The following is a 26225-nucleotide window of genomic DNA, read 5'->3' on the forward strand; positions in this document are numbered from 1 at the left end:
TCGGCGAAAACGGAACCTTTGAACCACGCGTGCCGTTCCCCATGGCAACGCGAAAGAGGTTCTTTTTCCCACAGAAACGAACAAGCAGCATTTTATTACGTCTCTTGATGCACGGAAGGTTCTTTTTTTTATTGCAGCTAGTTTGATTACGAGTGATTAATTGTAGTCCAACTCTCTCACGTCATCGGGATCATTTCCAAAATGTCCCGCTCGTGGCACACGTCGTGTGATCACTTAGCTTAAAATCTCGGTAAGTAGGGCACTGCTGTTGATAATATTGCCGTTTTAGACGTTGTCATACATTGAGCTTTCACTCTGACATAAATTGTTATTTGCCTTTAGTGTCCCTTTAAAGGAGTACTGACACGAATTAAATTTTTTTCGGACTGCTGCTCTAAATGAAAGTACTGGTGTCGAGAAACCTAAGAAAGTATTGTGGCGCTTCGGAATGCATCGAATATATTTTAATTACCGTTATCTTAAAAAGACACTTTCGGTTTCGATATCGAAGGGGCGGCTTCTCAGTTCATAGCAGTGTGACGTCACGCGGATACAGAAACTCGCGACGTACTCGCGGCAAATCTGTCATCTGCTCATAGTGCACATAAACAACGATGACTGAATTGTCGTCAAGTGACCCCGACACTGATTTCAGCGATTTAGGCTGCATGCAGGACGCAGAGCTCGCAAACTCGGAGGAACTGTGTTATGGTAGTTATGGTAACTGTGTTGACTCGTCGCGATAATGTCCATTGCAGTGAGGCTGCAGATGCTCAGCGACGAAAACTTCAAAGTCAAAATAAAATATTTTATACGTGTTCTCCGACTCCGGTGTGTGGAGAGCGGGACACTGCATACCAAGGAAACGAAAATGTCCCTTTTTCGGTGTTTCACAATCGTGTCAGTACTCCTTTAAATGTATTAGTTTACTGCTCGAACTTGAAATTATGATCATAAGAAGGATTATTGTGTGCCTCCCTCAACACAGCTACTTCGGCTTACATGAATGGTGAACACGAAATTCAGTGCTAACGAAGCGGGCAGGCCATCTCGATCGTCATTTTAATTGAGATGTACGCACGAGCTTCCATCTGTAGCTTTCAGAACGGTTGCCTCCCCATACCCATGCAATTAATCAGCTGGGTAGGGGAGACAAGCGAACACTTTTAGAGGGCTCAATTAAGTCGCTTCAGGCAGTACTATGCAGTACTATGAGAAACGAACAGAAATAAAACAATTTTGGTGTATATCAATCTAGCGAAACGGCCAGTGCGCCATGAGAGTGGCATGTAAATCATGTCGTACTATATGTCACACATGTCATGATTTTCATGTTACCGCCTCTCATTTACGTTCGTCGTACAGTCGCGTCACGCAATACCAATTTTGGTCTATATCAATCTAGCGATACGGCCGCGAGTGCGCCATGAGCGTGGAATGTGAATCATGTCGTACATGACATGCACGTCATGGTTTTCATGTTATCACGTGTTAGTTATGTTCGTCATACAGAAATGTCTCGTCATACCAGCTTTCGTATATATCCATTCATTTAAACGGCCGCTAGCGCCCCGAGACCATGTCATGTAAATCATGCTGCACATGACGTGCGTGTCATGATTTGCACGCTAGGACCTGTCATTATGTTGGTCATGAACTCTTGTCACGCCATGCTAATCTTGCTATATATGATATTAACGGAACGGCCGCAAGAGCCCCAAGGCCGTGGAATGTAAATCATGCTGATCATGACATGCGTGTCATGATTTTCACGTTATGACCTGTCACTTATGTTCGTAATACGGTCATGTTATGCTATACCAATTATGATATACATCCGATTAACGAAACGGCCAGGAGAGCACAAAGTCGTAGGCGGCTAGATAGATACGCTCAAAATCGCAGAAGTTCGCTAAGAAATGCTTCGCATTTAAAAAGGGGATAGCAGGAAAACAAACTATCCTGGCATACACCAGCTATGCCGAGCTAGCCATGAATCGGTCCTTTGCAGCATTTGTAATCTTCTAATGACGCATAAACGGAGATAAGAGTGGATAATTGTTTCGTCGTTCTCAGCGATTAACGACATCACAGAAATTCGTATAGGAAATGAAGCCGCTTACTGACCTACAAGCACTAACGCGTGACAGCTAAATTAGAATATCGCTGACAGCCGTCACCGGCTGCAAAGCACCCGTTCCCCCCTTGAGGTCCTGCATCAGCTTTGTTTTCTGCCCGTAAATAGCATGCAAACACAACTGACACTAAGGCCACGCTATCGTCCCCACAAAGTACAAATGTGCGGCTCCGAGCTGTTTTGTAACATCGTCTGCTTCGTTTCCGATAGCGAACGCGAGCGAAAACACGTTGACGCGTCAGGCACGCGCCGACCGCTCGCATGCGTAGTCGCGGACCCGTTCGTCGAAACTGAAAGCGCAGTGGCGGGCGGTGATTATTGCGCATCTGATGCGGCCAAGCGCACGCCCCACACCTTCGGCGGTTGACGAAAAAGAAAAACACGGCATGCGTCCAAACAACAGCGGACGCGGAACCCCGCAGATAAGGCATCAAACGACTCACCAGGGTCGCGGACAGCGTAGTTTTGGCCTCGAAGGTCACGCGAGACGACGGCGACAAATCCGTCGGGTAACACGCCCGTTTATAAAAATCCGCGCAAAACGAAGGTCAGCTCGTTTCGTAATGGGGAGGCCGTGAAAAACGTTTGTAACGCAGAGATTAAGCCTAAACCTTCGAGGAAATCAGCTGGCCTTGGTGTTGATGAACCGGTAGCGAGCACGTACTACGCGCTTCACCTGCGTGCACGATCACGTGGAAAATAGCTTCCCAAGCAAATTTACTACACAGCAAATGCGTACTTACCGCTTCGGCTATCGCTGGTTGAGGTGTGTCCCACGATCACACGCACCACTCCGGCCACTCGAGAAAATTTCGCACTTGAAGCGAAAGGTCCGTCGGCACGTCAAAATCTCTCAAAACAGAAGCAACAACGCCGAGTCTGTTCTCGGCATTCCTCCTGCATCAGGATGAGAAAACGCTTTGGCGCATGCGCCGGGTGTCGCCTGCTTCGTTCTCGGCCTTCTCGAGCTTTGAGAGAACGGCGAGAAACAACGGCAAGTCTGACGGCGTCGCTTTGGTCGCCGCACCCTCAGAAACGACGAAGCAAGATTGCAGTTTCACATGCATGGAAAGCGCACAGCGGGAACATCGCAGTCGCATATGCTCAACCAGCCTAGCAGCCCAACGCCACCGAAGCAGACGAATGCGAGCGCATGACACAAAGAAAACCACGAACACGTTTATACAATTAGGCAAACGTTTAAGGTTATTCTCAAGGTAATTTTGTTTAGACAATTGTTTGATTTTGTTAACAGGACAAAACCCAGTATATTTAGATTTCGCTAAGTTTAGCGATAAACAAACGAAGTCAGGCGACGGTGGTCAAAATGGCCTTGTGTTTTTTTTATTATTATTATTAGTCGCGAGTATTTTCAATGTGACGGTTTTGGTGCCTGCAGTACAGTTCTTTCAGTACGATTCTTAGTCTAACTGGTCTAACCACGGTTGTCCGGGCTACGAAAGACGTAGAGCTGGTGCGTTGTGAAATTTTGTGCTGGTTTTGGTGGCAGCTGCAATGGTGCGCTTGTGACAACAGGGAGTCGCTGCACGGCATGTTGTGCACGGCTCGCATATGCCCTTCACATGCTTTGACAGTAAATTTAGAAATGTGGTGGGAAACGTAATACATCGTCGACAAAGCGACCTGTGGGCCAGCTGGTTTACATGAGTGCATCGGTGTGGTGTGGTGCAACAGGTGACTGTACGAATCACTCACTGCTAGAAACGGCGTTTCACGATTCGTGGGCTGCTTAGTTTATCGCACTCTTGAGAACTTCGCCGTAGAAGTGTACATGCATATTGTTTATAGCAACACGATGAAGCCGTTGCCATTTCGTGTGCATAACGTTAGCTGCGCGCTAGTAGAGAGTTTTAGTACCCAGGCATTGGATTTCTTGGCTAAGGAATTCTAAAGTTAGCGCGCGTACACGCGTGCTACCACGATATCGCGCACGCGTATCGGCGAAAACCGAAGGCGAATGCGTACGCCAAGCTTTGCCGACCCTATTCTGAAACTTCCTCATAAGTTCACAGTGGAACTCGGAAGCAGTAAATGTTTCTATGCGAAATGTTGTAGACGTCGGTAAAATTGAGCCGCGAATTGTTTTAATTTTCGCCACGACACGATACAAGCTGTACACGTGGAAAGTTATCAGAGGGGGCGAGCGTTGCACAATTTATCTGTCATGTCAGGTAGTGATAGTATGTTATATGTTTGGCTACTCTTACGCTTCATGCATACACGCACCCAAAAACGTGACATTTCCTCTGGTTTTTTCTAGGACATCAAACAACAAGACCCGTTCGTGTGCGGCTTCCCACAATGCGTGCAGTCATCCAGCGAGTTCGATCAGCAGCAGTCCATGTCGATGGGCGCGTGATAAGCAGCATTGGCCGCGGCCTGTGCGTGTTAGTTGGCATCCATCGGGATGACACCGAAGACGACATTGATTACATCGTACGCAAGATCCTCAATCTCAAGCTGTTCGATGATGACGCTGGCAAGCGGTGGAAGCTGTCAGCGAGGGAGCTGCAGCTTGAAGTGCTCTGCGTGAGTCAGTTTACACTCTACGGCACACTCAAGGGAAACAAGCCCGACTTCCATCTCGCCATGGAAGGGGACCATTCGAAGCAGTTCTACGAGAGGTTTCTGCACAAGATCAGGACGGAGCACAAAGAGGACCTTGTCAAGGACGGACAGTTTGGAGCATTAATGCAAGTGGACATTCAGAACGATGGCCCGGTCACCCTGGAAATCGAGTCGTCTGCTTTCCGAAAGGTTGTGCCCTTGCCACAAGAGCGTGGAGAACCGGATGGTGGTGCTGCGGACGATTCAGTTCCTTGAGCGAATGCGAAAATCCAAGACTGTTCTGCCGATTTTATTATAAAGAACGGCCCCTGTGTGATGCCATCTGTGTCATAGCTCCGTGTCATGCTATGTCTTCCACCATTCGAGGGCACACAGTGATTATTATAATTGGACCTAAACTGGAGGAGCTCATGTACGATGGTGCACTGTGTGGCTTTTCATGGTAAACTGGGCATCATCAAGTGGGTATTTATAAACACAGTTTCCTAGATACACAAATGGGCAAAAACAGCGTGCAGATGGACGGGACGAAGAAAAGGATACACAGAACAAGCACTGACTCTCAGCTGTGATTTATTATTACACAGATGCTTGCTGTTGGTCGAGCAAACTTTCATATCTGCTATCATATGCAAAGCAGGATGTGAAGCATTTTGCAGCACAATGAGATCTCAGCAGCTTATGGCCCGACCTGCCACCTGGTTGGCATTAACGCCCATCACTAATCGTACGGATCACCAGCAGATATGCAGTGTCTCAATAGCAGTTATTAGTTTTATAGAAGGCAGTGAACTTTACCGACGCATTTTTGCGAAGTGTTCACTATTGGTGGTGCGTATTGAAATTTCAAGTTATAGTGAGACTTACCATAACGGATGTGTCTTTCTGAGCACAGCACAAGGTTACAAGGGCACAGCACAAAGCCAACAGTAGTAGCTTTCTAATCGGCTGTGGTGTTATGCTGGTAAATGCAAGGGCATGGGTTTCATTTCCAGTCATGGCATTTTGATGGCAACAAAACACTATACAGTAAAACCTCGGTGATACGAATCTCGCGGGGTTACGAAAAATATAGCATACGTTTTGATTTAGTGTGTCTCAGGGCCGCAGCGACGTCATGAACAGCTCTGAATGATTGCCAGTAAATTTTTAGACGTCAACGATCATACTTGTACTCGTAAATATACGGCGTATGCGCGCGTGTGTAATTATGAACCAGATGTGCTGTGCCCCGTGACCGCTTGTGGCCCCTTCCTAATCTTACTACGCTTTTCTGCATGACAACAGAGTACTGCGGCACAAGTGACTTAAGAAGCGCTTTGCACACGATAGATAGAGGCCAAGCTCCTTCGCCAAGACCCTCCGCTTCGTCTCTTGGGGTCTTTGTCCACCTTTAATGCGACTTCATGACGGACCCGCAGCCCAAGTTTCAGTCTTCTTGCATCGACATGGCGGGCACGTGTTAACACAGTACAAAGACACTGCTGCCTCGAGCACCGGAGCACGCGTCAACGCGTCGAAAAAAAAAGCGCGACGTCAACGTCATCTGTAATCTAAACGCTAAGGCGCATAAACACCTCGGAAATTCGCCCGCGCTATCTCGGAGGCAACGACACACCATTGATAGTCGCGCCGCGCGCATGTCCGCGCCCGCGCGTGACCACCGCGTCTTCCGCGACAGCACGGGCCGCACCTGTTCGTACCTGTGCGCCAGCATATGTTCGTATCAAACATCGCGGGGTGCAAATCGGTTCGCAACAACCGTACTCCAATACATTGCAGGCTAATGGGCCTTGGCTGGGGCCACAGAAAAATTCGTTTCACCCTCAAATTCGTACGAGCTGCAGCGATCACGAGCCGTGATCGTATCACCGAGGTTTTACTGTATTAGCTGTGTTCTTATATTTAGGTGCACACTGATAAACTGCAGGTGCTCAGAATTGTTCTTGGGGCCCACACTATGGTGTGCCTCATAATCATATTGTGGTTTTGACACGCCAGAATTTAATTGTTCTTTATTCCAAAGGAAGTTGCCTTCCACTGCAAGTGGAATGCAAAAGCACACCCGTGTGCCAAGCTTTGGTTGCGCAGTGAGAAAAATTTAGATGGCACAGATTTGTCCAAAAACCTCAACCATGACACCTCTTGTATACCCCATGTTGCTTCAAGATGCTTCAATCGGTTGCTCAAACCTTTATTGGCACATCGGGCTTGGCAGTGTGGCTCTGTGATAATCGAGATCGTGCTTTATGTTCTCTCAGTGGGAATGCATATGTCTTCAATAATTTCATTAACACTCTTGTTATGTGCTTTTGTTAAGATTAAAGTGTAAAATTCTGAGCTCAGCTCTTTTTGTCTATTACTTCATGCATTTATAATGCAGTGTTTCTGTTGTATTTGTTGAATGTGGCTATTATTGCTATACTGTGGCGTCTTTAATACAAACAAAGTATAATTCAAGCCAGGGTCACAGCATTTACTTGTCCATTAATAGGAGATGCATAGAAAGCATAGATTAAGGTACTCCTATGACCTCTCAGTTCATGGCTATGCTCTTTGCTAAAGAAAGGGAGAAAGTCTAAAGAAAATTGGTAGATGCCGTGATAACCGGTCATGGAGAATGAGCATCGATTAAGGAAACACACCTATGTATAGAAGAATCAATACTTTAAAGTGCTATAGACCGCATTTCTTTTTCATTTTCCAGCACTAACTCCAGCTGTCACCGTGGTGTGCCGAGTGCTTATGGGTTTGCCAAAAAATGCGCACCAATCCTTGATGGGGTCCTGAAACACTTTTAGGGCATAAGCTGTTATGAGCACACAACAGCTGATTTTGGTGTCTCTCACAGCTATAGCAGACGACAAGAAAGCAAAACCAGGGTTCGAGCCAAAATTGAACCCAGGCACTCTGTGTGGCAGTGAAGTGTTCTACCACAGAGCCATGCCAGCACTTGAATCTTCAGAAAAAGACCCTTTGCAGGCGTGACGTGATATCTTGTGACAGAAGAGCATTGCAGCAGACGTCATGCCATGTGAATTGCGTAACGAGTGGGTAGTTTAAAGCTTCCCACCCATTACAAAGTGCTGAGCCAGAATTCTTCATAATTATCAGCCACAGCATCAACAAAGTGTGCAGCTACGTAGGTGTGCATATTTCCTTGCAGACGCATAGTGGGTACTACACTACATCGCAAGATGTACATGACTGGTGTAGTGGGCACTCTGCAACTTCACTTGCAGTAGGCGCTGTAAGAGGGTTTACAACGGGCTCTATGAAGGCCGCTTCTCCAGCTTGCGCTGTCGCAGTGCTGCAGGTTCCGCTCAAGCCTGGTGGTCTTTTTTTTGTTGTTGTTGTATAGTCTGAAAACGCTGCCAGTAGGTACTCAAGCCTTTTGTGAACATGTAATCCAAATATTTTTATGATGCACCCTCTAGGAACTTTGCAATTTCATTTCAAAAACAGCTGGAAATCGCTCGCTCTCCTCGGTGCAAACCGTTTAGTTGAAGGGACAGAGGTGATCATTGGCCAATTTTCTGATGACGAAAACATCCTGGGTAATACTGCCACATGCCATCGTGTATGAGCCATCATCTGTGGCACATACACACTTAGAAGTGGAAGAAGAGAACGTTTTTCTCTGGTCTGGTTTCAGGAAACACATGGACTCCTGGCTGTCTTTCTTGGTTCACTCGCGACATTACTGGTGGAGGTGCTGGGTACAGGCACCTTCGCTCCCAAGTTTCCACCATATGTACTAGCACCTCACAGAGAGCTACAGATCCCACAGCAAGAAGCAGCTGCCGCATATAAGGACTACCACTCAATTTCGGTCCCTTGTCATCCACACGGCAAATAGGGATGTTAACAACCACTGTGAACCAGGCAAACCAAACCCACGATGCCCAGTCTTCTTTCCCACGTGTTTTCCATGCGCCACGAACTTCGAGACCATTCCACGGAGACATCTTTGAGGATATTGTTGACTGCCATGACCGCTTCGATCGGGTTGCTAGCATGAATGAGTGAGACGATGTTTGCAAGCTGTGGATAGATTACTTTGAGTCGAAGACTCTGCAGAAACTGTACGAGAGCTATGAGGGTTCCTTTACAACATGGCAAGTGTTTAGCCAACAGCTCTGCGACGTGTACCACAACATCGAAAGAAAGGATAGCTAAACAAGTCATCTCTTCTAGAAACCAGTGGCCAAAGAAGAGAGTCTCGATGTTCGTTGAGGGCATGCTTCGTCTTTCTAGGCTAGCAGACCCTGCAATGTCTGAGGAAAAGGTGTGGTGTTTGATGCACAGTGTAAAATAGCAGCTTTTTGCCAGACTCGTACGCAATCCACTGACAACTGTGGCTGAGTTCATCAGTGAGGCATCCACAATGGAGCGTACTCTCCAGCAGCAGTCATCACAGTACGGATGCCATGACATCTCGGCTGCTGCATGCTCTATCGGGTCTGGCAGCGAGAAGCAGGCCTTCACAGACTTCATACGAAGCGTTGTGCTTGATGAACCGCGTTAACTCCAAGCAGTGGGACTCCAACCGCCTGTGACAGCACTCGTGGACATCAGGAGTGAAATCAGACAGGCGGTGCAACCGTACCTGAAGTCCCCGTCCTAACATGTGCGGCGACAGTGAGGGCTCCTGCGCCTCCATCTACAGGTCCCATCGTGAGGGCAGTGGACCAGGCATCTCACCTGTTTCCGAACATCCTTTCGCATTGCAACTCGGTTCAAGGTTCCCAAATGCACCTCTGTATCTGCCACCTGGGTCAAGACAGCTTGCTAGCAAGGCAAATGTATGGTGCACGTCGGCAAAGCGAGTCACGTGTAGTCAAGTGCCAGCACTGGCCACTAGGTCTCCGCAGATTCCTTCCTGATGCATGGTACCCAGGCTACAGTGAGCACATCCGAGAAATCGGAGCGTATCTGATGGGCCAGCGAACTCCTTCAACTGTTCAATGCCACCAATTATGGTCACCATCCCCTCATCCGTCCACGTCATCTAGCGTGTCCTCATCAACTTACGCTTCCCTCCGGAATTGCTCAACAACTCCCCTCGGGGGAAACTAGGAGTCAAGGCTTCTGAGGGTGAAGTTGCTTTCCAACAAACGTTTGAAGAGCCTCCCTCGATGCAACAAACCAATGATGACTATTCCTTTTGTTTTTTTAATTTTCTCAGAGTAGTAAGATTGTTTCTGCCAACATCGCCGTATTTGTTGATAATCATGCTGTCACTATCCTCGTCGACAGTGGTGCTGATTATTCAATTGTGAGCGATGCTCTAGCATCTAAATTGAGGAAAGTCACCATGCCATGGCACAGACCCCAGTTGCACATGCCAGGTGGCTATCTTGTGATGCTGAATGGAATGCGTACGGCACATATTGGAATCCGAGCGTCGACATTCGTAGTGTCTTGTGTTACCCGTGCGCTCCTGTCTAATGATCCTGTGAGTGGACTTTGGGAATACGGTGTAATATTTGACAAAGTAGCTGACTGGGCTAGTTGGTTGTGCATACTTGAAATAAACAGCGCAAAGAACGGACGGCTATGGAAAGGAAACACACAGGACAAGTGCCGACTTCCAAGTGAATTTTTCATTGACAAGAAAGCATCTTATAAGTGCTGTGACCGTTAGTATTTTGCCTGGTTTCTTCATTGCATTTTCTTTTTCTTGTTCTGTTCTTTTTTCTGGTTTTAACTTTCCCGCAAGCACTTATAAAATGCTTTCTTGTCAATAAAAAATTCAGTTGGAAGTCAGTGCTTGTCCGGTGTGTTTCCTTTCCGCCACCGTCCATTTTTTGCGCTGTTTATTTCAAGTAATATTTGACTTGCATGAGTTGCTGATGTCATTCGAGGACCTTTCCTTCTAAAGCTGGAAGCACCCAATTACGAAAGAAAGCATTATACACATCCGACGAATCTGTGACTTCCCCCTCAAGGCAGCCTCTTTCTCAGTGTGCGCTGTGAACAGGACGTCCCTGACGCTGTAATCGTGAAGGCAAGTTAGTCTTTCCTTCTTGCACAACAAATCTGCGTTGCCCAAGGATTTATTTAGCCTAGAAACAGGCAGGCTCACCTACTGCTCAGCAATTTCAGCAACGAGTATCGTAATCTCACAAGACGCATTGCCATTCCGTACTTTGCGAAAATTTTCAATGTGCAGGGCTCGTCATCATTAACTGTTCTTTCGTCGTGCAACTGGTCTCCCAAGGCATTCATGAACACTTCAGACGTAAATGAGGGTTTACCTTCAGCACAACGAGAAAGCCTTTTGTATATACTCATTATTCGTTTCAAGATTGCTGCATGACAATGTCAAAGGTTAACCAGACACCACTTGCCCATTGTCGTATCATCGCCGAATTCACCAAAAGACCCGTCTGACAACATTCCTATGGGGTGTCGCAAAAAGAACACGATGCTATACTTCACTTAGTTCAGCAGATGCTCAAAGACGTCATCCAGCCATCGACCAGTCTCTGGGCTTCCCCAGTTGTGTTAGTAAAAATGAAACATGTTACCCTGTGCTTTTGCATTGATTATCGACAGTTGAACAAGGTCACGAAGAAAAACATTCATCCTCTGCCCCAACCAAATGACTCCTTGGATTGTATACGCAATGCTCAATACTTTCCTTCCGTGGCTACTGGCAGTGGCTACTGCAAATGCAGTGGCTAATGACAAATCGCAGTTGACAACCTCTGTGTGTTCAAGGTCCTTCCTTTTGGTTTATGCTCAGCACCAGCTACTTTTCAAAGAATGATGGACACGATTCCCCCTGGGGCTGAAATGGCAATCATGTCTTGTTTACCCAGACGAATGGTAGTCTTTTTGGCCACATTTGAACTGCACATCCAGCACCTGCAGAAAGTTCTTCAGGCCATTTGAACAGCTGGACTTTCTTTCAAACCCAAGGATTTTGGGTATGGGGAACTGAAGTTTCTTGGTCACGTGAGCCGCAAGGCTAGACCCTGAGAAAAGTAGCGCCATCGCTGCATTCCCCATGTCTACAAATAAGCCCGATCTACCCTAATTTCTGGGGCTCTGCATACTACAGACACATTGTGAACAATTTTTCCGAAATCGCTGAACCCCTCAAGCAACTTATAAAAGAAGGCATTTCATTTTTTGGGGTGTCAGGATCAGCGCCATGCCTTCGATACCCTCTGACACCATCTCCAGGCCCCACCTGTACTCGGACGAATACTTAGCCGAGTTGCACACCGGCACCAACAACATCAGACTTGGAGCTGTATTGGCCACAACGAATCATTGTCCGGGCACCTAGGCTACGTCAGCACGTTGGAACAAATTCTCCAATCCTACTTGTGGCCACGTCTCGCAAAGACTGCGAAGCAGTACGTTTTAACGTGTCACAACTGCCAACGATGCAAGACTCCGCCTGTATGACCAGCAGGACTGCTACAATTAATAGCCACACCGAAGGTGCCATTTCATCTGGTTTGTATGGATTTGCTGGGATCATTCCTCATGTCTTTGTTCAAAAATCAGTGGATTGTTGTTGCTACCGGTTACCTTACCCGGTGCTGCAAAACAAAGGCACTGCCAAAAGCTGCCGCAGCAGACGTGGCTTATTCTCTTGGTAATGGCATTGTCCTCCGTCATGGAGCACCAGCAGTCGTCTTTACTGATCGTGGGACAGCTTTCACTGCAGAGATGTTTCGGGGCACATTGAGGCTAAGTGGCTCTCAACATTGCAAAACGATGGCTTACCACCCCCAAACAAATGGGCTGATTGGACGCCTGAGCAAAACGATTGCAGATATGCTTTCACTGTATATAACCATTGACCACAAGAACTGGGACGGCATCCTTTCTCATGTCACTTTTGCTCATAACACTGCAATCAAAGGAAGTACAGGATTCACCCCTTTTTGCTTAGTCCACGGTCAAGAGGTCACCACATGCTTCTTCCTGACAACCTGGTAATGTTTCACACAGATTCTGCCATGCCATGTTCACTCAGCGTGCCGAGGAGGCCTGTCAAGTTGCGCGATGCCGCATTCAGTGTCGCCAAACCGCAGATGCATGGTGCTTCAGCACCACGTGGGTGTGGACCGTCATCCGACAGCATGACCAGATAGAAAAGTCGCTGCATCGCTACTTCAGCCCCTGCAAGGTTGCATGGTGACTCGGCAATGTAACCTGCGAGGTTCTCCCAGAACGCACCTCAAGACATTCCTGTTGGCTTCCCCAAACTGATGCCGTTCATGTGTCAAGGCTCAAGCAACAGTGAATCTTCTACAATGACTACTTAATATAACAGAGAGCTGAGCTAGTTGGTAAGTATTCATTCTAAAAAGACCGGGTGTGCAATCACGGACACAAGAAAGAAGTCACGTCACCACAAACGCCGACTAACAACTGAAGAGACTCACAATGACGGAAAAGAAAGAAGGCAGGAGAACTTATCTGCGCACGCCCAAGCAATAGGCGAACTTATCAATCCGGCATGCGTGGGGGTCTACGTGAAAGATAGCTGTTAAGGCATTTGATTTCATCTTTATGCAAGTTAATCGATGGTTGGCTCACGCATGCACTACCACTATTCTCAATATGCCATGCCTTAATCATCAGGTGTGTTTCTTCATTCCTATGCCAGCACAAAAGTGTGCATTAATCGAATTTTGGCGTGTAAGTGTAAGTGCACGCCAAAATTTGATGAATGCACAGTGTTGTACTGGCATAGGAATGAAGAAGCGCGCCTGGTGATTGAGGCATGGCATATCGAGAACAGTGGTAGCGCATGGGTGAGCCAACTCAACTCCCTCTGCCAGAAAAGCATCGTCTGTCTGACAATGCTTTTCTGGTAGAGGGAGTAATGCCACATGCCATCATACACGTATGAGCCATCCACTGTGGCATGTACCTGCTTAGGTATGGAAGAAGAAGAGAACGTTTTTCATTGGTCTGGCTCCAGGGAAGACGTCGAGTCCTCGCTATCTTTCTTGGTTAGCCCATGTCGTTACTTATATTGTTTGTTTCATGTTCAATAAGCAAAAAATATGCATCTTCAGAAGGATTGATAAAGTAACTTTGTCAGCACTTCTAGTCTCAATGAACGGTCGCCATCTTATTGTTTGCTTTTGCCAACGTTTATGTGAAGTAGTACACGGCGGAATACACCCATGCCGTTTAAAACACTACGTGCCCGAGTGAGTCGCATCTCTCGTACTGAGCCCACTTACTTACCGATTCATATTTTTGTTTTCTAAACAAGCAGTACACCTGCCATGCCCTTGCACACTGTGCCTCTTGCGTGCATCGAGAGCAAGACACCTTGCCAGACATCGCTTCGCACTTTGAAATGTGCAATCCGGATTTGGCTACTATCTGTTGGTAAAGCTGTGGCGAAGACATCGTGAGCAAACATGAATGGTGCGTGATAAATATGAAGATTCTATGCACTGTGAGGAGCAGCAGGCACAAATCTTGCCACAGGCTTTCGTGATACAAATACCAAGGCAGTCTCGTCATTCATGGAGCTGGTCTAACAGCAAGAATGATGTTTAACAAACTTATGACCCTTAAAAGTACTTGATCAGTTGCGCCTCTTAATCAAGATGTTGGTAAAAGCCCTTCTCATGCAAACATTGCTTGATACGCCATTGCAACAAGGCTTCCTCTCCCCTGTGTAATGTTGGGATCTATTTTTCAGGCGTTAACTCTCTTTGTTCAAGCTGTATGGAACACCCTTGCTATGCCTATTTGGTAAGTTGCCACTGGTAAACATGAAGAAACGAGTGGCTGTACAAATAAGTGCTTAGCACTATATTAAAATTGTCCAAAACATGCCTTTGCTTGCCTTTAGGAGTGGCCCATGTTACAGACTACAATTAATAAGGCTTCTGTGTAAACATACATAAAATGCTCTGGTGTCACAATCAGCTGAGAAAGGCAACATCTTGAATCACAGTTAAGTAAACATTTATGGAGCTGACCCAGTTCACTACTGTGCCACCTCCGAGATAGGCCCACGTCTCACACTGAATCTTGGGCAGGTAAGCAAAGCAAGTTTCGTATTAAAATAGGCTGACAGCTATTGCAGGCATTTGTTTTGCCTGTTTCTGCAGTCCCTGGCACTGATCAGCAATAAATGGCTTCCACAATCTCTTGGCCTGCTGAGGACCAGTGACAAGCACAGCAAACTTGGTCACAACTTGGCGATTAAAAGTACTACTGCCATGAAACGTAATTAAGCTGCTAGTGGTTCATTGTGAGAGTGAAGATTAACGAAAGCTCATTGTTATTATGTTTCAAAAGTTGAGACAATGCAGTTGCCAAGCATTGTTTCCTCAAATGTAACAATTTGTATGCAATGTTTTGTTGAGTAGCACTGTCAAAACTGCATAGGCTGTTCATCGCATTCATGCCCGAGGGTTCCAAGAGCAGAAAGGTCCTGCTGTGTGCATATGTTGCACTGAATGTCCTTGCAGGGGCACATGGCCATGCACTTCGAAGGACCATGAAACGGTTTTGATGATTGTGTTCTACCAATTGAGCTGGTAGAACAAGTTTTTCAGACTGTTTACAGACCAGTTTAAGCACTCTACGTAAGTGTGTAATTTATTGTGGAATTTTAAATACATGCATTATTGCAGATTGCAGTGGCAGTGTTACAAAAAGTTTTCGGCCACCTCCTGCATTTGTGACATGGCATGTTTTGCGAGATCACTTGTGCAAGCGATCTTATTGGCTTCTTAGCGTTTGTGCCAAAAAAGAAAATGTGAGCGGCCAGGCTTGTGGTGGTAGCTTCTGGCGCACAGCTCAACTGACACGTACACACAAGCGCTGTGTTTATGTGCCGCTCTTTTGTGGACGTCTGTTTGTGCTGGTACTACCTTGCTCTATAATGAACCAACTCGCCCAAAAAGAAATTTTGATGAAGACAAACGCAGCACATGGCCTCCACGATCTCCTGCACTCCAGTGATGCTCATGGAAGGCAAAGCTTAGGCATTACTGCTTGATTGGTGAAGTTGAGAAGAGGCATAGCTAAGGGGGACGAGCTAAATAATACCCTTCTATGTGTAAGCGTGTGTGTGTGTTAAGCCCCCCCCCACCCCATTCACCCACCAGCTGTGCTCTTGCTACACATCAAGAAGAGCCAAAGATGAGCGAAACGGTTCCTGGTGTAGGAAGAGGTTGGCCCCCTTGGAAGGCAGGAGGAAAATGTTGCTTGCAGGTGCTGTGAGAGGGCATATGTTTCGGGATGGTAGCCTCTTCTCGCATGCCATTTCATTCATTCATTTCTGCCAGCTACTACCAAACAGTGAGAACTCTTGCACAAGATCACGCCTTTGACAGCCTTTCATGGCTTTTAGCATGCAGATAATTTTCTGGAGGGCCTGACACAATGGGTGTGAAAAGTACAATTCAAAATACAAGAAAAAGTTGACACACACGTTGCATCCTTGTATTTGGACGCCAGGCTGAACGAGCTAAACCAAGTCATTTCTGTTTCGTTTTACCGGGTGCAGTCACAAACAGGAAAATTCAGTTTTCAGATCCTGTGGTTAACTCTTAATGCCTGCTAACCCTTGTGTGCAGATCCTGGTTTCTTTCAAAGGTGAAGTGTGACGTTAGTGGTGATTGGTGATGAGAATGATAACAATAATACTAATAACTTTGAGCCCTAGTGAGCATTCCAACAACACAGTGACAGCACGGGAAGAAGGACTTGATAATTTTGTCATGGGTGAGGCAGGGGCGAGTGATGAGAAATTTTTGAACAGCGAGTGTTGCAAGGAGAGTCAGCGTTTTGACAAGTGGACTTGTCTTCACCAGGGCAGCCTTCCTCAGCATTCTGTGTTTTGCTGACTCTTGCCAAACTTCAAAGGTGCAGGTTCAAGAGAAGATCAAGCATGTGTGCAAAGAAGGGAAAAAAAAGGAGAGAGAAAAGTAGGCATGAAAAAAAAAAGTGCCAGGCCTGTAGCTACTCTTCTGCCACAAGACGATTGTATGGGGTCTTTTTCGTAAAAATTAAAGCACTAGCGTGGCTCGGTGGCACAGCACTTGCTTCCCATACAGAAGGCCTGGGCTCAACCATGGCACAAATGCTTTGGTGAAGGCAGTGGCAGGAGTTACGGTGGAGCTGTTGAGCTTTTCGTTCTGCGTCGACAGAAAATGAACTGGCATGCGCTATCTTCTTCATCTTCTGCTTCGCTCCCAGAACACGTGCGCCGATTTGTCTGGAGCGTGATGCCATAACTCCGATGGGTGAGAGAACGAGCACACAGAGATAAAGAAAGAGAGAGAGAGAGAAAGAGAGAGACAGAAAGAAATTCTTGGCGAAAAAAGATTTCGAACCAGCGTACCCACGATCCAAAGGTGACCATCGTAACCACTCGGCTATCCGGGCACACCAGCAGAGCATAAAACAGCCTTGTATAGTACAGTGTAGCAAGGGTGAGGGAAAGGGAAGTGAGGGTGAGGAGGAGGGGAGAGAGTAAAGCATAGCATAGAAAGAAAGGGAAGAAAAACAGAACGAATCAAAGAGAGAGAAATATATGGATAGAAAGAGATAGAAAGAAAGGCAAGCAACAGAAAGAAAGATGGTCGAGAGAACGAGTACAGTGAGAGAGAGAAACAACAAGATAGAAAGAAAGAGAAGAAACATTGAAAGACCGAGAAAGGAATACCCAGAGAGAGAGAGATAGAAACAGACAAAAAAGAGGAAGAGAAAGCAAGACAGAAAGAGAAAGAAAGAAATAGAAATGAACAGACAAAAAAAAAGATATAGAAAAAGAAAGAGAGATATGAAGAGAGAAAGAGAAAAATAAACAAAGAAGGCCGTCCAGCTCCGCATTTCCTTCAGACCTGGCACCCCAAGTGTGAACCTGAGTAAATTTTGTAGGAATGCTCGCTGCCAGCTGATAACTATCGAATGTGATTTAAATGGGTGCTTGAATTCAGTACACGAAGAAATATAACATGACTGACTGTACAATAATTAGGGGATTACGTTGTAATTACAATTAATTGCTGTAAAATACGCTATAAATACGCATTTCGCAATACGTTGCAATATATACACTATCATCATCATCAGCCTGTCTCCGCCCACTGCAGGGCAAAGGCCTCTCGCATGTTCCGCCAATCAACCCGGTCCTGTGCTTTCTGCTGCCACGCTGTAATAAACACTATAAATAAGCTGGTAAAAGCAACGAGGTGTCCACACTCGCTGTCATGGCTACGAACGGCGCCGACCAACACTCCCAGGTTTGCATGCACATAAATACCCAATAAAGTGGACGAGAGGACGACCACTGCTCTAGCTCAATTGGTAAGAGCATCAGGTGCATAATCTAAAGGTAGCAGGTTCGATTCCAGCCGGGGGCAAGTTGTCTTTTTACTTCCTTTATTTTACTTTCTTTACGTCTATATCCCAGTTATTACAATACCCTTAAAACAGCGCAATTAATGTCCCCGATACCTACCTCGGCTTCATGTTTTTTATTAGGCACAGTGGCACTTTTTTATTACGGTTGTGTCAAACAAAGAGAATGAGCCCTCGTAACTCACTTCCTTCATTCACGCTGTAATTTATTATAACACTTCCACTTGCTTTAAATTTGGTCTCCAGAACCTTGGCATCAAATTACGTCATTTTCACACATTTATAGACAGTCGATCATAATGCGTGTTACAAAAGGACATGGACAGTCTCCGAGTTTGTAGAGTGTCAAGAGTGGGCATTCCAGCAGCTTGGCAGCACCATTCGTAGATTTCACTTGGTGGAACTGGGTCGAGTGCTTCTTCCACATAAAACGTAAAACTGTTGGCGAGGTCACAGAATGCATGCATTAAGATGATTCGAGGACAACGGACGTTGAATTTGGCTGTACCCAGTGCCATGACAACAAAGCTGCTATAGCTGGCATTTATGACACTGCATGTCCAGACTTGTAATTGCTTGTCCTGTGTTCATGTTTTCTTCTTCCCTCTTGGTATTGCTCTAAATTTTTACAAATGGACGTATGCGTAGATTTGTAACAAGAAATGCTGATGCAGCATCACCACAGGTACTCTGGAAAGCAGAGAATCTGTAAGGTCAGCTTTCAATTTCACAGTCGTTAACACCAAGCCTTCCGCAAAAGTCTTTGGCGCAGACCTGGAGAATATATTGCCAAAAGGAGACTTTTGTAGTAGTGCGTAGTAAGATCAGCCCTTTGTAGCAGTTTGGATCACTGTAGCAGCAATTCGTGCAAACTCGAGAGGAAACGTGTACAGCCGTCGGCAAGCTTAACTCGAACGCTCTGCAGCGTGGCCTGGACTGGTATGACCGATGCTAGCTGCGAAGCGCTGGGCGCCGTTGCCGAGACAATACCTCGCTATGCTTGGATAGTATGTTGGCATGCATTGGTAACATCTCGGCAACAGAACCCAAAGCTACGCAGTGCTGGTGTCAGTGAAACCATTTCGGGACATGCTGCGGAGCATTAGAGTTAAGCTTGCTGACGACTGTACATTCTTTTTAGCCATTTGTTTTCTCTGCATTTGAGCCAATAGAATGGCAGACTGTTTCGAGACTGACATTCACCTTTAAGATTGACAGTGAGAGAATAACGTCATTCGATGTTTCCCAGTGCAAAGAATGCAGACGACATGAAAGACACACACAGCGGGAGACATAGAATTATGCTGGACCAACTAGCCCAACACTCAACCTTAGATAACATTGTGTTTGAAGTCACTGTGAATGAAAGACTTTAGCAAAGTATCAATGGAGCATATCAATGCCCCTTGGAAAAGCCCTAAAAAACAAGCACCATTGTACTGAACAGGTGAATTTCTTTACACACTGTAATTTGACAGTGAATTTCAAGTTTCAGGTTTCTATAAAAGGGCAGAAAACTCTCGTGTTCCTGCAACACCAGTAACACGACTTCAATCATCCCTTTTCCAGTCATGTCTCTACAGTGAAAACAAACGAACAAACAAACAAAACGAAAGAAGGGCCTAACTTGGGTTACTCTGGAGTTAAGTATAAAATGTTATATAATGTTAAGTATAAAATGAGTTGTTGCAGACAGGCCCATGCAGTGATGGTTACTACTTTTTATTGATCACTTTTTTTGCTACAGTCAGCGAGCCAAAATACACACTGTGTTTTTCGAAATTGAACATGGTTGAAAGCAAACTGTCACCCTGAAATATATAGGACACATAACCTGGAGTTGTGGCCACAGAACACAATGCCTGTTTGCGGCGAGATCACTGCCTGTAAAAACCACCATGTGATGTGCTGGATAAACTAAACACAAACTGTACAGCTGTTTTTCGCCACAAGAAAAGGCAGTGCACAAAGAAATCGTGCATGCCATCCATGACATCACCGGATCCTCCATTTTTATCACTGTTCTGGTTAGCCAATACCTACGGCTCTTTCCAAGTTGGCTCATGGCTATCCATACTTTCGGATGCTCCAACTTCAGATGAACATACAGTTTCCAATAAATATTTAGACAGAAAACTGGTACCTAGATTTTGCAGTACGTGTGGGAATGCTTAAAAGTGATGGCTTTGAACTGGCATCTTTCTTGGTGCACCAATAGGCCGCAAGTACATATTTTGCTAGCAGTATTCCGTTTGTTGTGGAGGCTCATTCTTTACAGAAACGATGTGCGAAATGCTATTTTAATTATTATAACGTAAAATTGCCTTTTTTACACCACGAGAACCTGTATAGTGAGGTTGTGCGCCAATATAAAACATAAGTGTTACTGCATTAAAGGGACACTAAAGTGAAACACTGAAGCAGTTTAGACAGATAAACTATTCTATGGTGACTATTACAAGAAGAAATGAAGGTCGAAGTTTCAATTTTAAACTTCACACTCAAACTTCAGCATGTGAACGTCAGAAATTTTGAAATTTCTTCGCGTATTTTGGCCAGATTGGCTCATCCAAAATTTCTGAAGCTTGCTACATCTTAAAGGGGTCTTGAACCACCACTCGTGGTAGTGAAAAGACACATACAGCGGCAAGCAGATGCTGCTGGGAACAGCTCAGCCAAATCTTGCAGTCATGTGTGGCAAGGAGAGTTTGCAAGCGGAATGTGAAGTCGCTTTCGTAACCGCCCTCTCTTCATACAGAGGCTCTCTCTTCAGGAACTGTCATACAGCAGATTGCTGCTGTTGGTCGATAGCTGGCATAAACGAAGAGCGGCATTTGAATCAGATGTGCTTCTTGCCATTGGACACAAGCGCACTCCGGAATCACACCTGGAGTGAGCAATCGTGTGTCATGATGCGTGCTCAAGGTCATGATGCGCACGTGGCATAGCTTCCTTCCCCCATGTCATCCTTCCCAGTGTAGATTACGGCACACTCGCCGAGACAAAAGAAGAGGAAGCGCTTAAAGCGTGCGACAAATCCCTTCAACTCCACTTGTTCTCGACGAATTCGAAAAATTTTGAAAAGTATACAAATATACCAATCACTGAAGAGATTGAAGCAGTCTCAACGTCGCTCACAGAAAGCAAGCAAACACGTAATGCTGAAGTTTACCTCTCGTTCCTAAAATTAGTCCTCACGCTTAAATATGTTGCATTAGATTTGGCCTACTACCTAGAAATTTTCGGTACTAGTATGCAAACCCCTTTTGCACGAACGTATGCCAACATTTTTATGGGACAGTTATAATTAGAACTTTTGAAACCATCTCCGCTAAAACCTTGCACCTACCTTCATTACATAGACGACATATTTATTACATGGGAACGTGGCGTAAGTGCACTAAACACATTCATTGATCATTTCAACAAGTTTCACCCTAGTATTAAATTTTACCATGCACCATTCTTCCAGTAAAATTAACTTCCTAGCCACGACAGTATCTATTGAAACAGGAAAATTAAAGATCACGCTCTGCAGAAAACCAACAGATAGCCAACAATACCTAGATTACACTGGTCATCACCCGTGACACTGCAAGCAAGGGATATTTACCAAACAGGCAAGGCTTAAAAGAAGGATCTGTAGCAACAACAGTGAACACGTTCACCACTTGATTAACCCAAAGGAAACATTAGTCGAAATAAATTATTCGCACAATGCCCTAAACAAGGCCTACTACAAAGCATGTAAATTAGACAGAAAATCAGCACTAGCTAGAAGAGACCATAAAGCACAGCTTAACCAGCTGCTGGCATTTATAATGAAATGCTCAAATGTGCTCCCAAACATAAATTATATCCTCCGCAAGTATTATTTATCCATTATTAGCAAGCAACGAGCGCCTCAGAAAAGCGTCTCCCAAAGTACCAAGGGTCATGTATCGCTGTAACAGAAACTTTAAGGACATGTTAGTGCACGCAAAAGTAAACCCTCATTCTACTGCCCACATAATATCTTGTTCTAGTCCAAGATGTAAGACGTTGTGATGTGCAAGTGCACGCTTAAAGAAAGTGCACGTCACAGCCAGCATAATCTGAAGAAGACGACGAGAATGACGCGCGGCTGCCGCACGTGTGAGCGTGACTTTTTCAAACCAATGAGGACCTTCCACGCTAGTCAGAAGAAGAGTGCCACGGGTGTAAACGGAAGAGCCAGCAGACGGGGGCTGAGACGTGGCCAAGAGAAAAACGTGACCAGGGCGCGGGGGTGGCGGCCGGCAGAGTTCCTGCATCGAGGCCGCTGCGGGCTCCCACCTGGACCCAGGGTTCCTCAATCGTCTGGCGTTGGCCAGGCACACCTACGTCTCCTGCTCCCTCTCCAAGCGTCGGTGGACGAACGCCGAAAGGTCGCTGACCGTGATTTGCCCGATGCCACTGTCCCTCCGAGCAGCGCCTTCATCCAAGCCGAGCCTGCGTCCCGCATCTTCCAGCATCGCCGCCTGCACTACTGCGTCTCTTCTGTGGGGCTACGCGTACGGAACGGTGAACAGTCTTTTCCTTCTGAACTTGAAACATTTATGCACTGTTACCATTTATTAAGCGTTTCATAATCCTGTTAACCTTCTCTATCTCTTGCATGTTGTGTTCCCTTTTCTATCAATTTCTCTCTTTTTCCATTTGTTTAAATATACTCAGTGTTGGTTTGTATTTCGGCGCAAATGGTCTCATCTCTCCTTTCTGATGTCGGTTGTGTCATCCAGGTTTGGTTACACGAACCTACACGAGAGCTTGTTAATTTAACAGCCTCGTGACAGACGTGCAGACACCTTCAAGACTACATTACAGTTAAAAGGACTGAAAGTAATTATGTCCATCACATAAAATCTAGTTTTACCTGTTCTAGTTCAAACCTTATCTATGGTGGTCGAATGTCACAAAAAGTACATTGGCGAAACATGACAACCTGTTAATATTAAGTTAAACGGACATCGAGCGGACACGGCAAAGAAATTACCAAAAGCAGTGGATCAGCATTTCAATGCGGGTGGTCACAACTTCGACTATCTCAAACTTTAAATACTTCAGTCAAACTTCTGGTCCCCAAGAGACAGAAAATATAGAGAGCCATACCTTATTCACAAGTTTAATACACTCCAGCCAATAGGTATAAACGTTTCAAAGGGGGCTCTTCAATCCATCCAATATGGTAGATAGACAACGAAAACCAGTGAGACTTAAGCTTCTCTACTAGAAATTTCTAACCGCTCCTATCATCACAAAGTTATCATTGTCAGGTGGTGCTTACTTTTGACAACCATGATTCAGCGAAAAACCCCCCACGCCCCCCTTCTACCCTTTTGACACGTCTACTCGCGCCAATAGTGGTGCTTTTGGTATTGTGAAATTGTAATTTACTACTTGTACAAGAAAAATTGCTTCTCTCTTCACTGTTGCTTCAAGTGGAAAGGAAAAACTGGAAGGTCAGCACATGCTGCACGTCAATTTAAATTGTGTGTTCTGGTTTTCTTCGAATGTTTGTTTTATCCAATGAGAGAGAAAAGGACCCGTCGTAATAGTTCTGCTCCAACAAAAGCATTACTTGAGTTGAAACGACAATGGCCACGGCATGTTTGAGAGCAGTCTCGCATCACCAAATGTGATATTGCGGAAGGTCAGAACCACAGTATTCCAAGATGACTGCTTCAATGTTGCAACAATGGAACATTATCTCAGAGGCCAAAAATTACCTGATTAGGTACTTCAAAATAATGAAACAGGACAGTGTTAAGTAAAAAACACCAGGCCTGCGCGGAAAGCGCTGCACAGTCACAGCGAAAGCTGAAAGAGTGGCATTTCTAGAGCCCGTTGTAAACTCTCTTGGGGCAAGTACACTAGCAATGCACCCACTAGGCCACAAATAACAATTTTTGTGATGTTGGGAAGCACCCACTACGCCATTATTCGTCATTCTGCAGAGAAGCAAGCTACCATCTGTAAGGCATTATGTGCACTTTGTTGATGCGACAGCTAATGAAGATGAATTATGGCTGAGCCCTTTCTGATGGGTTGGAAGCATTCAACAAACCACTTGTTGCACAATTCGCATTGTGTGACGCATGGTTACAGAATTCGCGTTGTGTGACAGCTGGTTCTTATTTTACTCTTCTACCACGCTACATTACATATGTCAATGCGGTTCCTTCCCGACATGAAGGCTGTATAGGGTCTTTTTGCAAAGCGGTTTCAAGCACCGCCATGGCTCTGAGATAGAATACTGGGCTCGAACACAGAGTGCCCAGGTTCAAACCCCGTTCCATCCTGGAAATATTTTCTTATTTCGTATTTTTTTCTTATTTCACGCGATAGCAGTTACGGATACCGGCGGTGGCAAACAACTACGGTGCCAAAGGCGGCCCTTGTTGTGATCTCATAACAGCTTTCACTGTAAAAATATAACGCTCCGGTGCACCTTCCATCTGATGGTAATTCTGATTGGTTTCTATAAAACTGAGGATTTGTAGCTTATTGGTGCAAAGCGGAGGGTCGATGTGACGTGGACACTGCCTATTGATATGACACTGCATTATGACACCACACATCTCACCGCAACTGCGCCCACAACCAATAATATAACAACTAGCCCTTGCAACAATGCAGCATATTTTACGCAGCATAAACAGGCACATTGCGTAATAATAGCTGGTGCGTACTTCTTCCAAATCTTGAAATACAGCACACGTGCATGTGACCAAATGCTAATGACACGTAGACCTTATCTTGATCAAACAAACTTGCACACAGCCTTACCTTTCCCATATACAGAATGACCCCACAAAGTAGACCACATTGTAAACTCTGATCAAAAGAGCTTAAACCAGATTGTTGCATTGCCAATAATGGGAGGGATAATAAGGCCAGGAATATTTGATTCCAGAACTGCAGTGGCTGAATGTGAAAGCTACATGAAATTAATTCGCCAGAACCTAACAAGGTAACTCAAGTTTATCGCAACAAAACAGCACAAAAGTTTGATGGTGCACAAGCGGTGATGTAAGTTCTGCTACAGAGTATGACAGCATGTTGTGAGGTCAGCACACAATCAACAACTAACAGAAATAATTAACATGACACTGGATGTAAGGAATGGCAACAAGGTAAAAAGTGACGCACAATAAATGCATGAGATGACCCAGCAGGACACACGAGAGGTGAATGCCTGGAAAAATTTTGTGGACCTACATCTTTGCAGCGTGACAATGGACGAAATAGTTCATAGCTGAAACAGGCTTTGCCTCGCCATTAAAGGAACTACTGACATGACATTTTTATTGTCTTGCTTGTACCATCAGAAAAGTATTTGCAATTCAAGTATAGTGAGTGCTACGTGGTAAACAATGTAGTTAATTACGGAACTGCCAGACATGTTAGTACACTTTAATTAATCTACATACAGCTCATCACAGAAAAGTCGGTCTTGTAGAAAATGGAAATGCGGTGGTCGTCGACACATACTGCCCGTCGTATCAATGCACATTTGTTTCTCCAAGTCGATGCTTAGACGAGCTAAAAAAGCCCATTTTCTCATTTCAAAGCCAGCAGTAGCAACACTTTCTCTAGACGGTGCCAGCTTGACACAGGGCACGTTTGTGGCTATGCACTGAATCCTCAAATTGTGCTCAGACTGTTGGGCTCTTCAACTCATAGGACCAGCACTGCTTCTCACAGGATGCCTTCAGAGCTTGGCTGGTAGTGACACTATCTTTCTGGGGCAGCCACGAATGCAGACATTTTTTGTCTATACTTTGAACATTGACTCAGCCGCATGCTTACAGCATATGCAGTTATCTGGAGTCACACTATATATGCTCAGGTGCTCCTCCACCAGCGGAACGTACTTGAAAGGGCAATTTATTTCAGCACAGCCTCGATGACGATCATCATCCTTCTTTGCCATATAGCCTGTTTGTGGCAATCAACTTTTGATTACATCCGTTGCAGTCTGACATTTGTTGGTCATCTCCCTTACTGTTCAAATCTCCATTTCTATATTGCAGTGTAGCTTCATTTCTATCAATGCCTTTGCTGCCGTTTTTACATTGATACTCTAACTGCCATTTGCTTATCTCAG

The 26225-nt window shown here is 45.4% G+C and overlaps 2 protein-coding genes across 3 annotated transcripts in view; one reads left to right on the forward strand and one right to left on the reverse strand.

The window, feature by feature from the left end:
• The window catches only part of LOC119394510 (protein roadkill), a 253116-nt gene extending 249942 nt beyond the window's left edge, over window positions 1-3174 (reverse strand). Inside the window, exon 1 of the mRNA XM_037661823.2 lies at window positions 2881-3174. The gene's annotated coding sequence lies outside the window, so the exon portion shown is untranslated. The remainder of the gene's footprint in view (window positions 1-2880) is intronic.
• A 287-nt stretch (window positions 3175-3461) lies between these two features.
• LOC119394511 (D-aminoacyl-tRNA deacylase) lies at window positions 3462-7426 on the forward strand. 2 transcript variants are annotated; one of them, XM_037661828.2, is made up of 2 exons: window positions 3462-3611; window positions 4419-7424. In XM_037661828.2, the coding sequence occupies exon 2, from the start codon at window positions 4460-4462 to the stop codon at window positions 4979-4981; it is 522 nt and encodes a 173-aa protein (XP_037517756.1). In that variant the 5' UTR covers window positions 3462-3611; window positions 4419-4459; the 3' UTR covers window positions 4982-7424. The 2 variants fall into 2 exon arrangements, with proteins under 2 accessions (XP_037517756.1, XP_037517755.1); XM_037661827.2 differs by lacking the exon at window positions 3462-3611 and adding an exon at window positions 3708-3832 and having other exon boundaries at window positions 4419-7426.
• The last annotated feature ends 18799 nt before the right edge of the window (window positions 7427-26225 follow it).

This window comes from Rhipicephalus sanguineus, chromosome 5, assembly GCF_013339695.2.
Source record: "Rhipicephalus sanguineus isolate Rsan-2018 chromosome 5, BIME_Rsan_1.4, whole genome shotgun sequence".
In the NCBI taxonomy this organism is placed as follows: domain Eukaryota; kingdom Metazoa; phylum Arthropoda; class Arachnida; order Ixodida; family Ixodidae; genus Rhipicephalus; species Rhipicephalus sanguineus.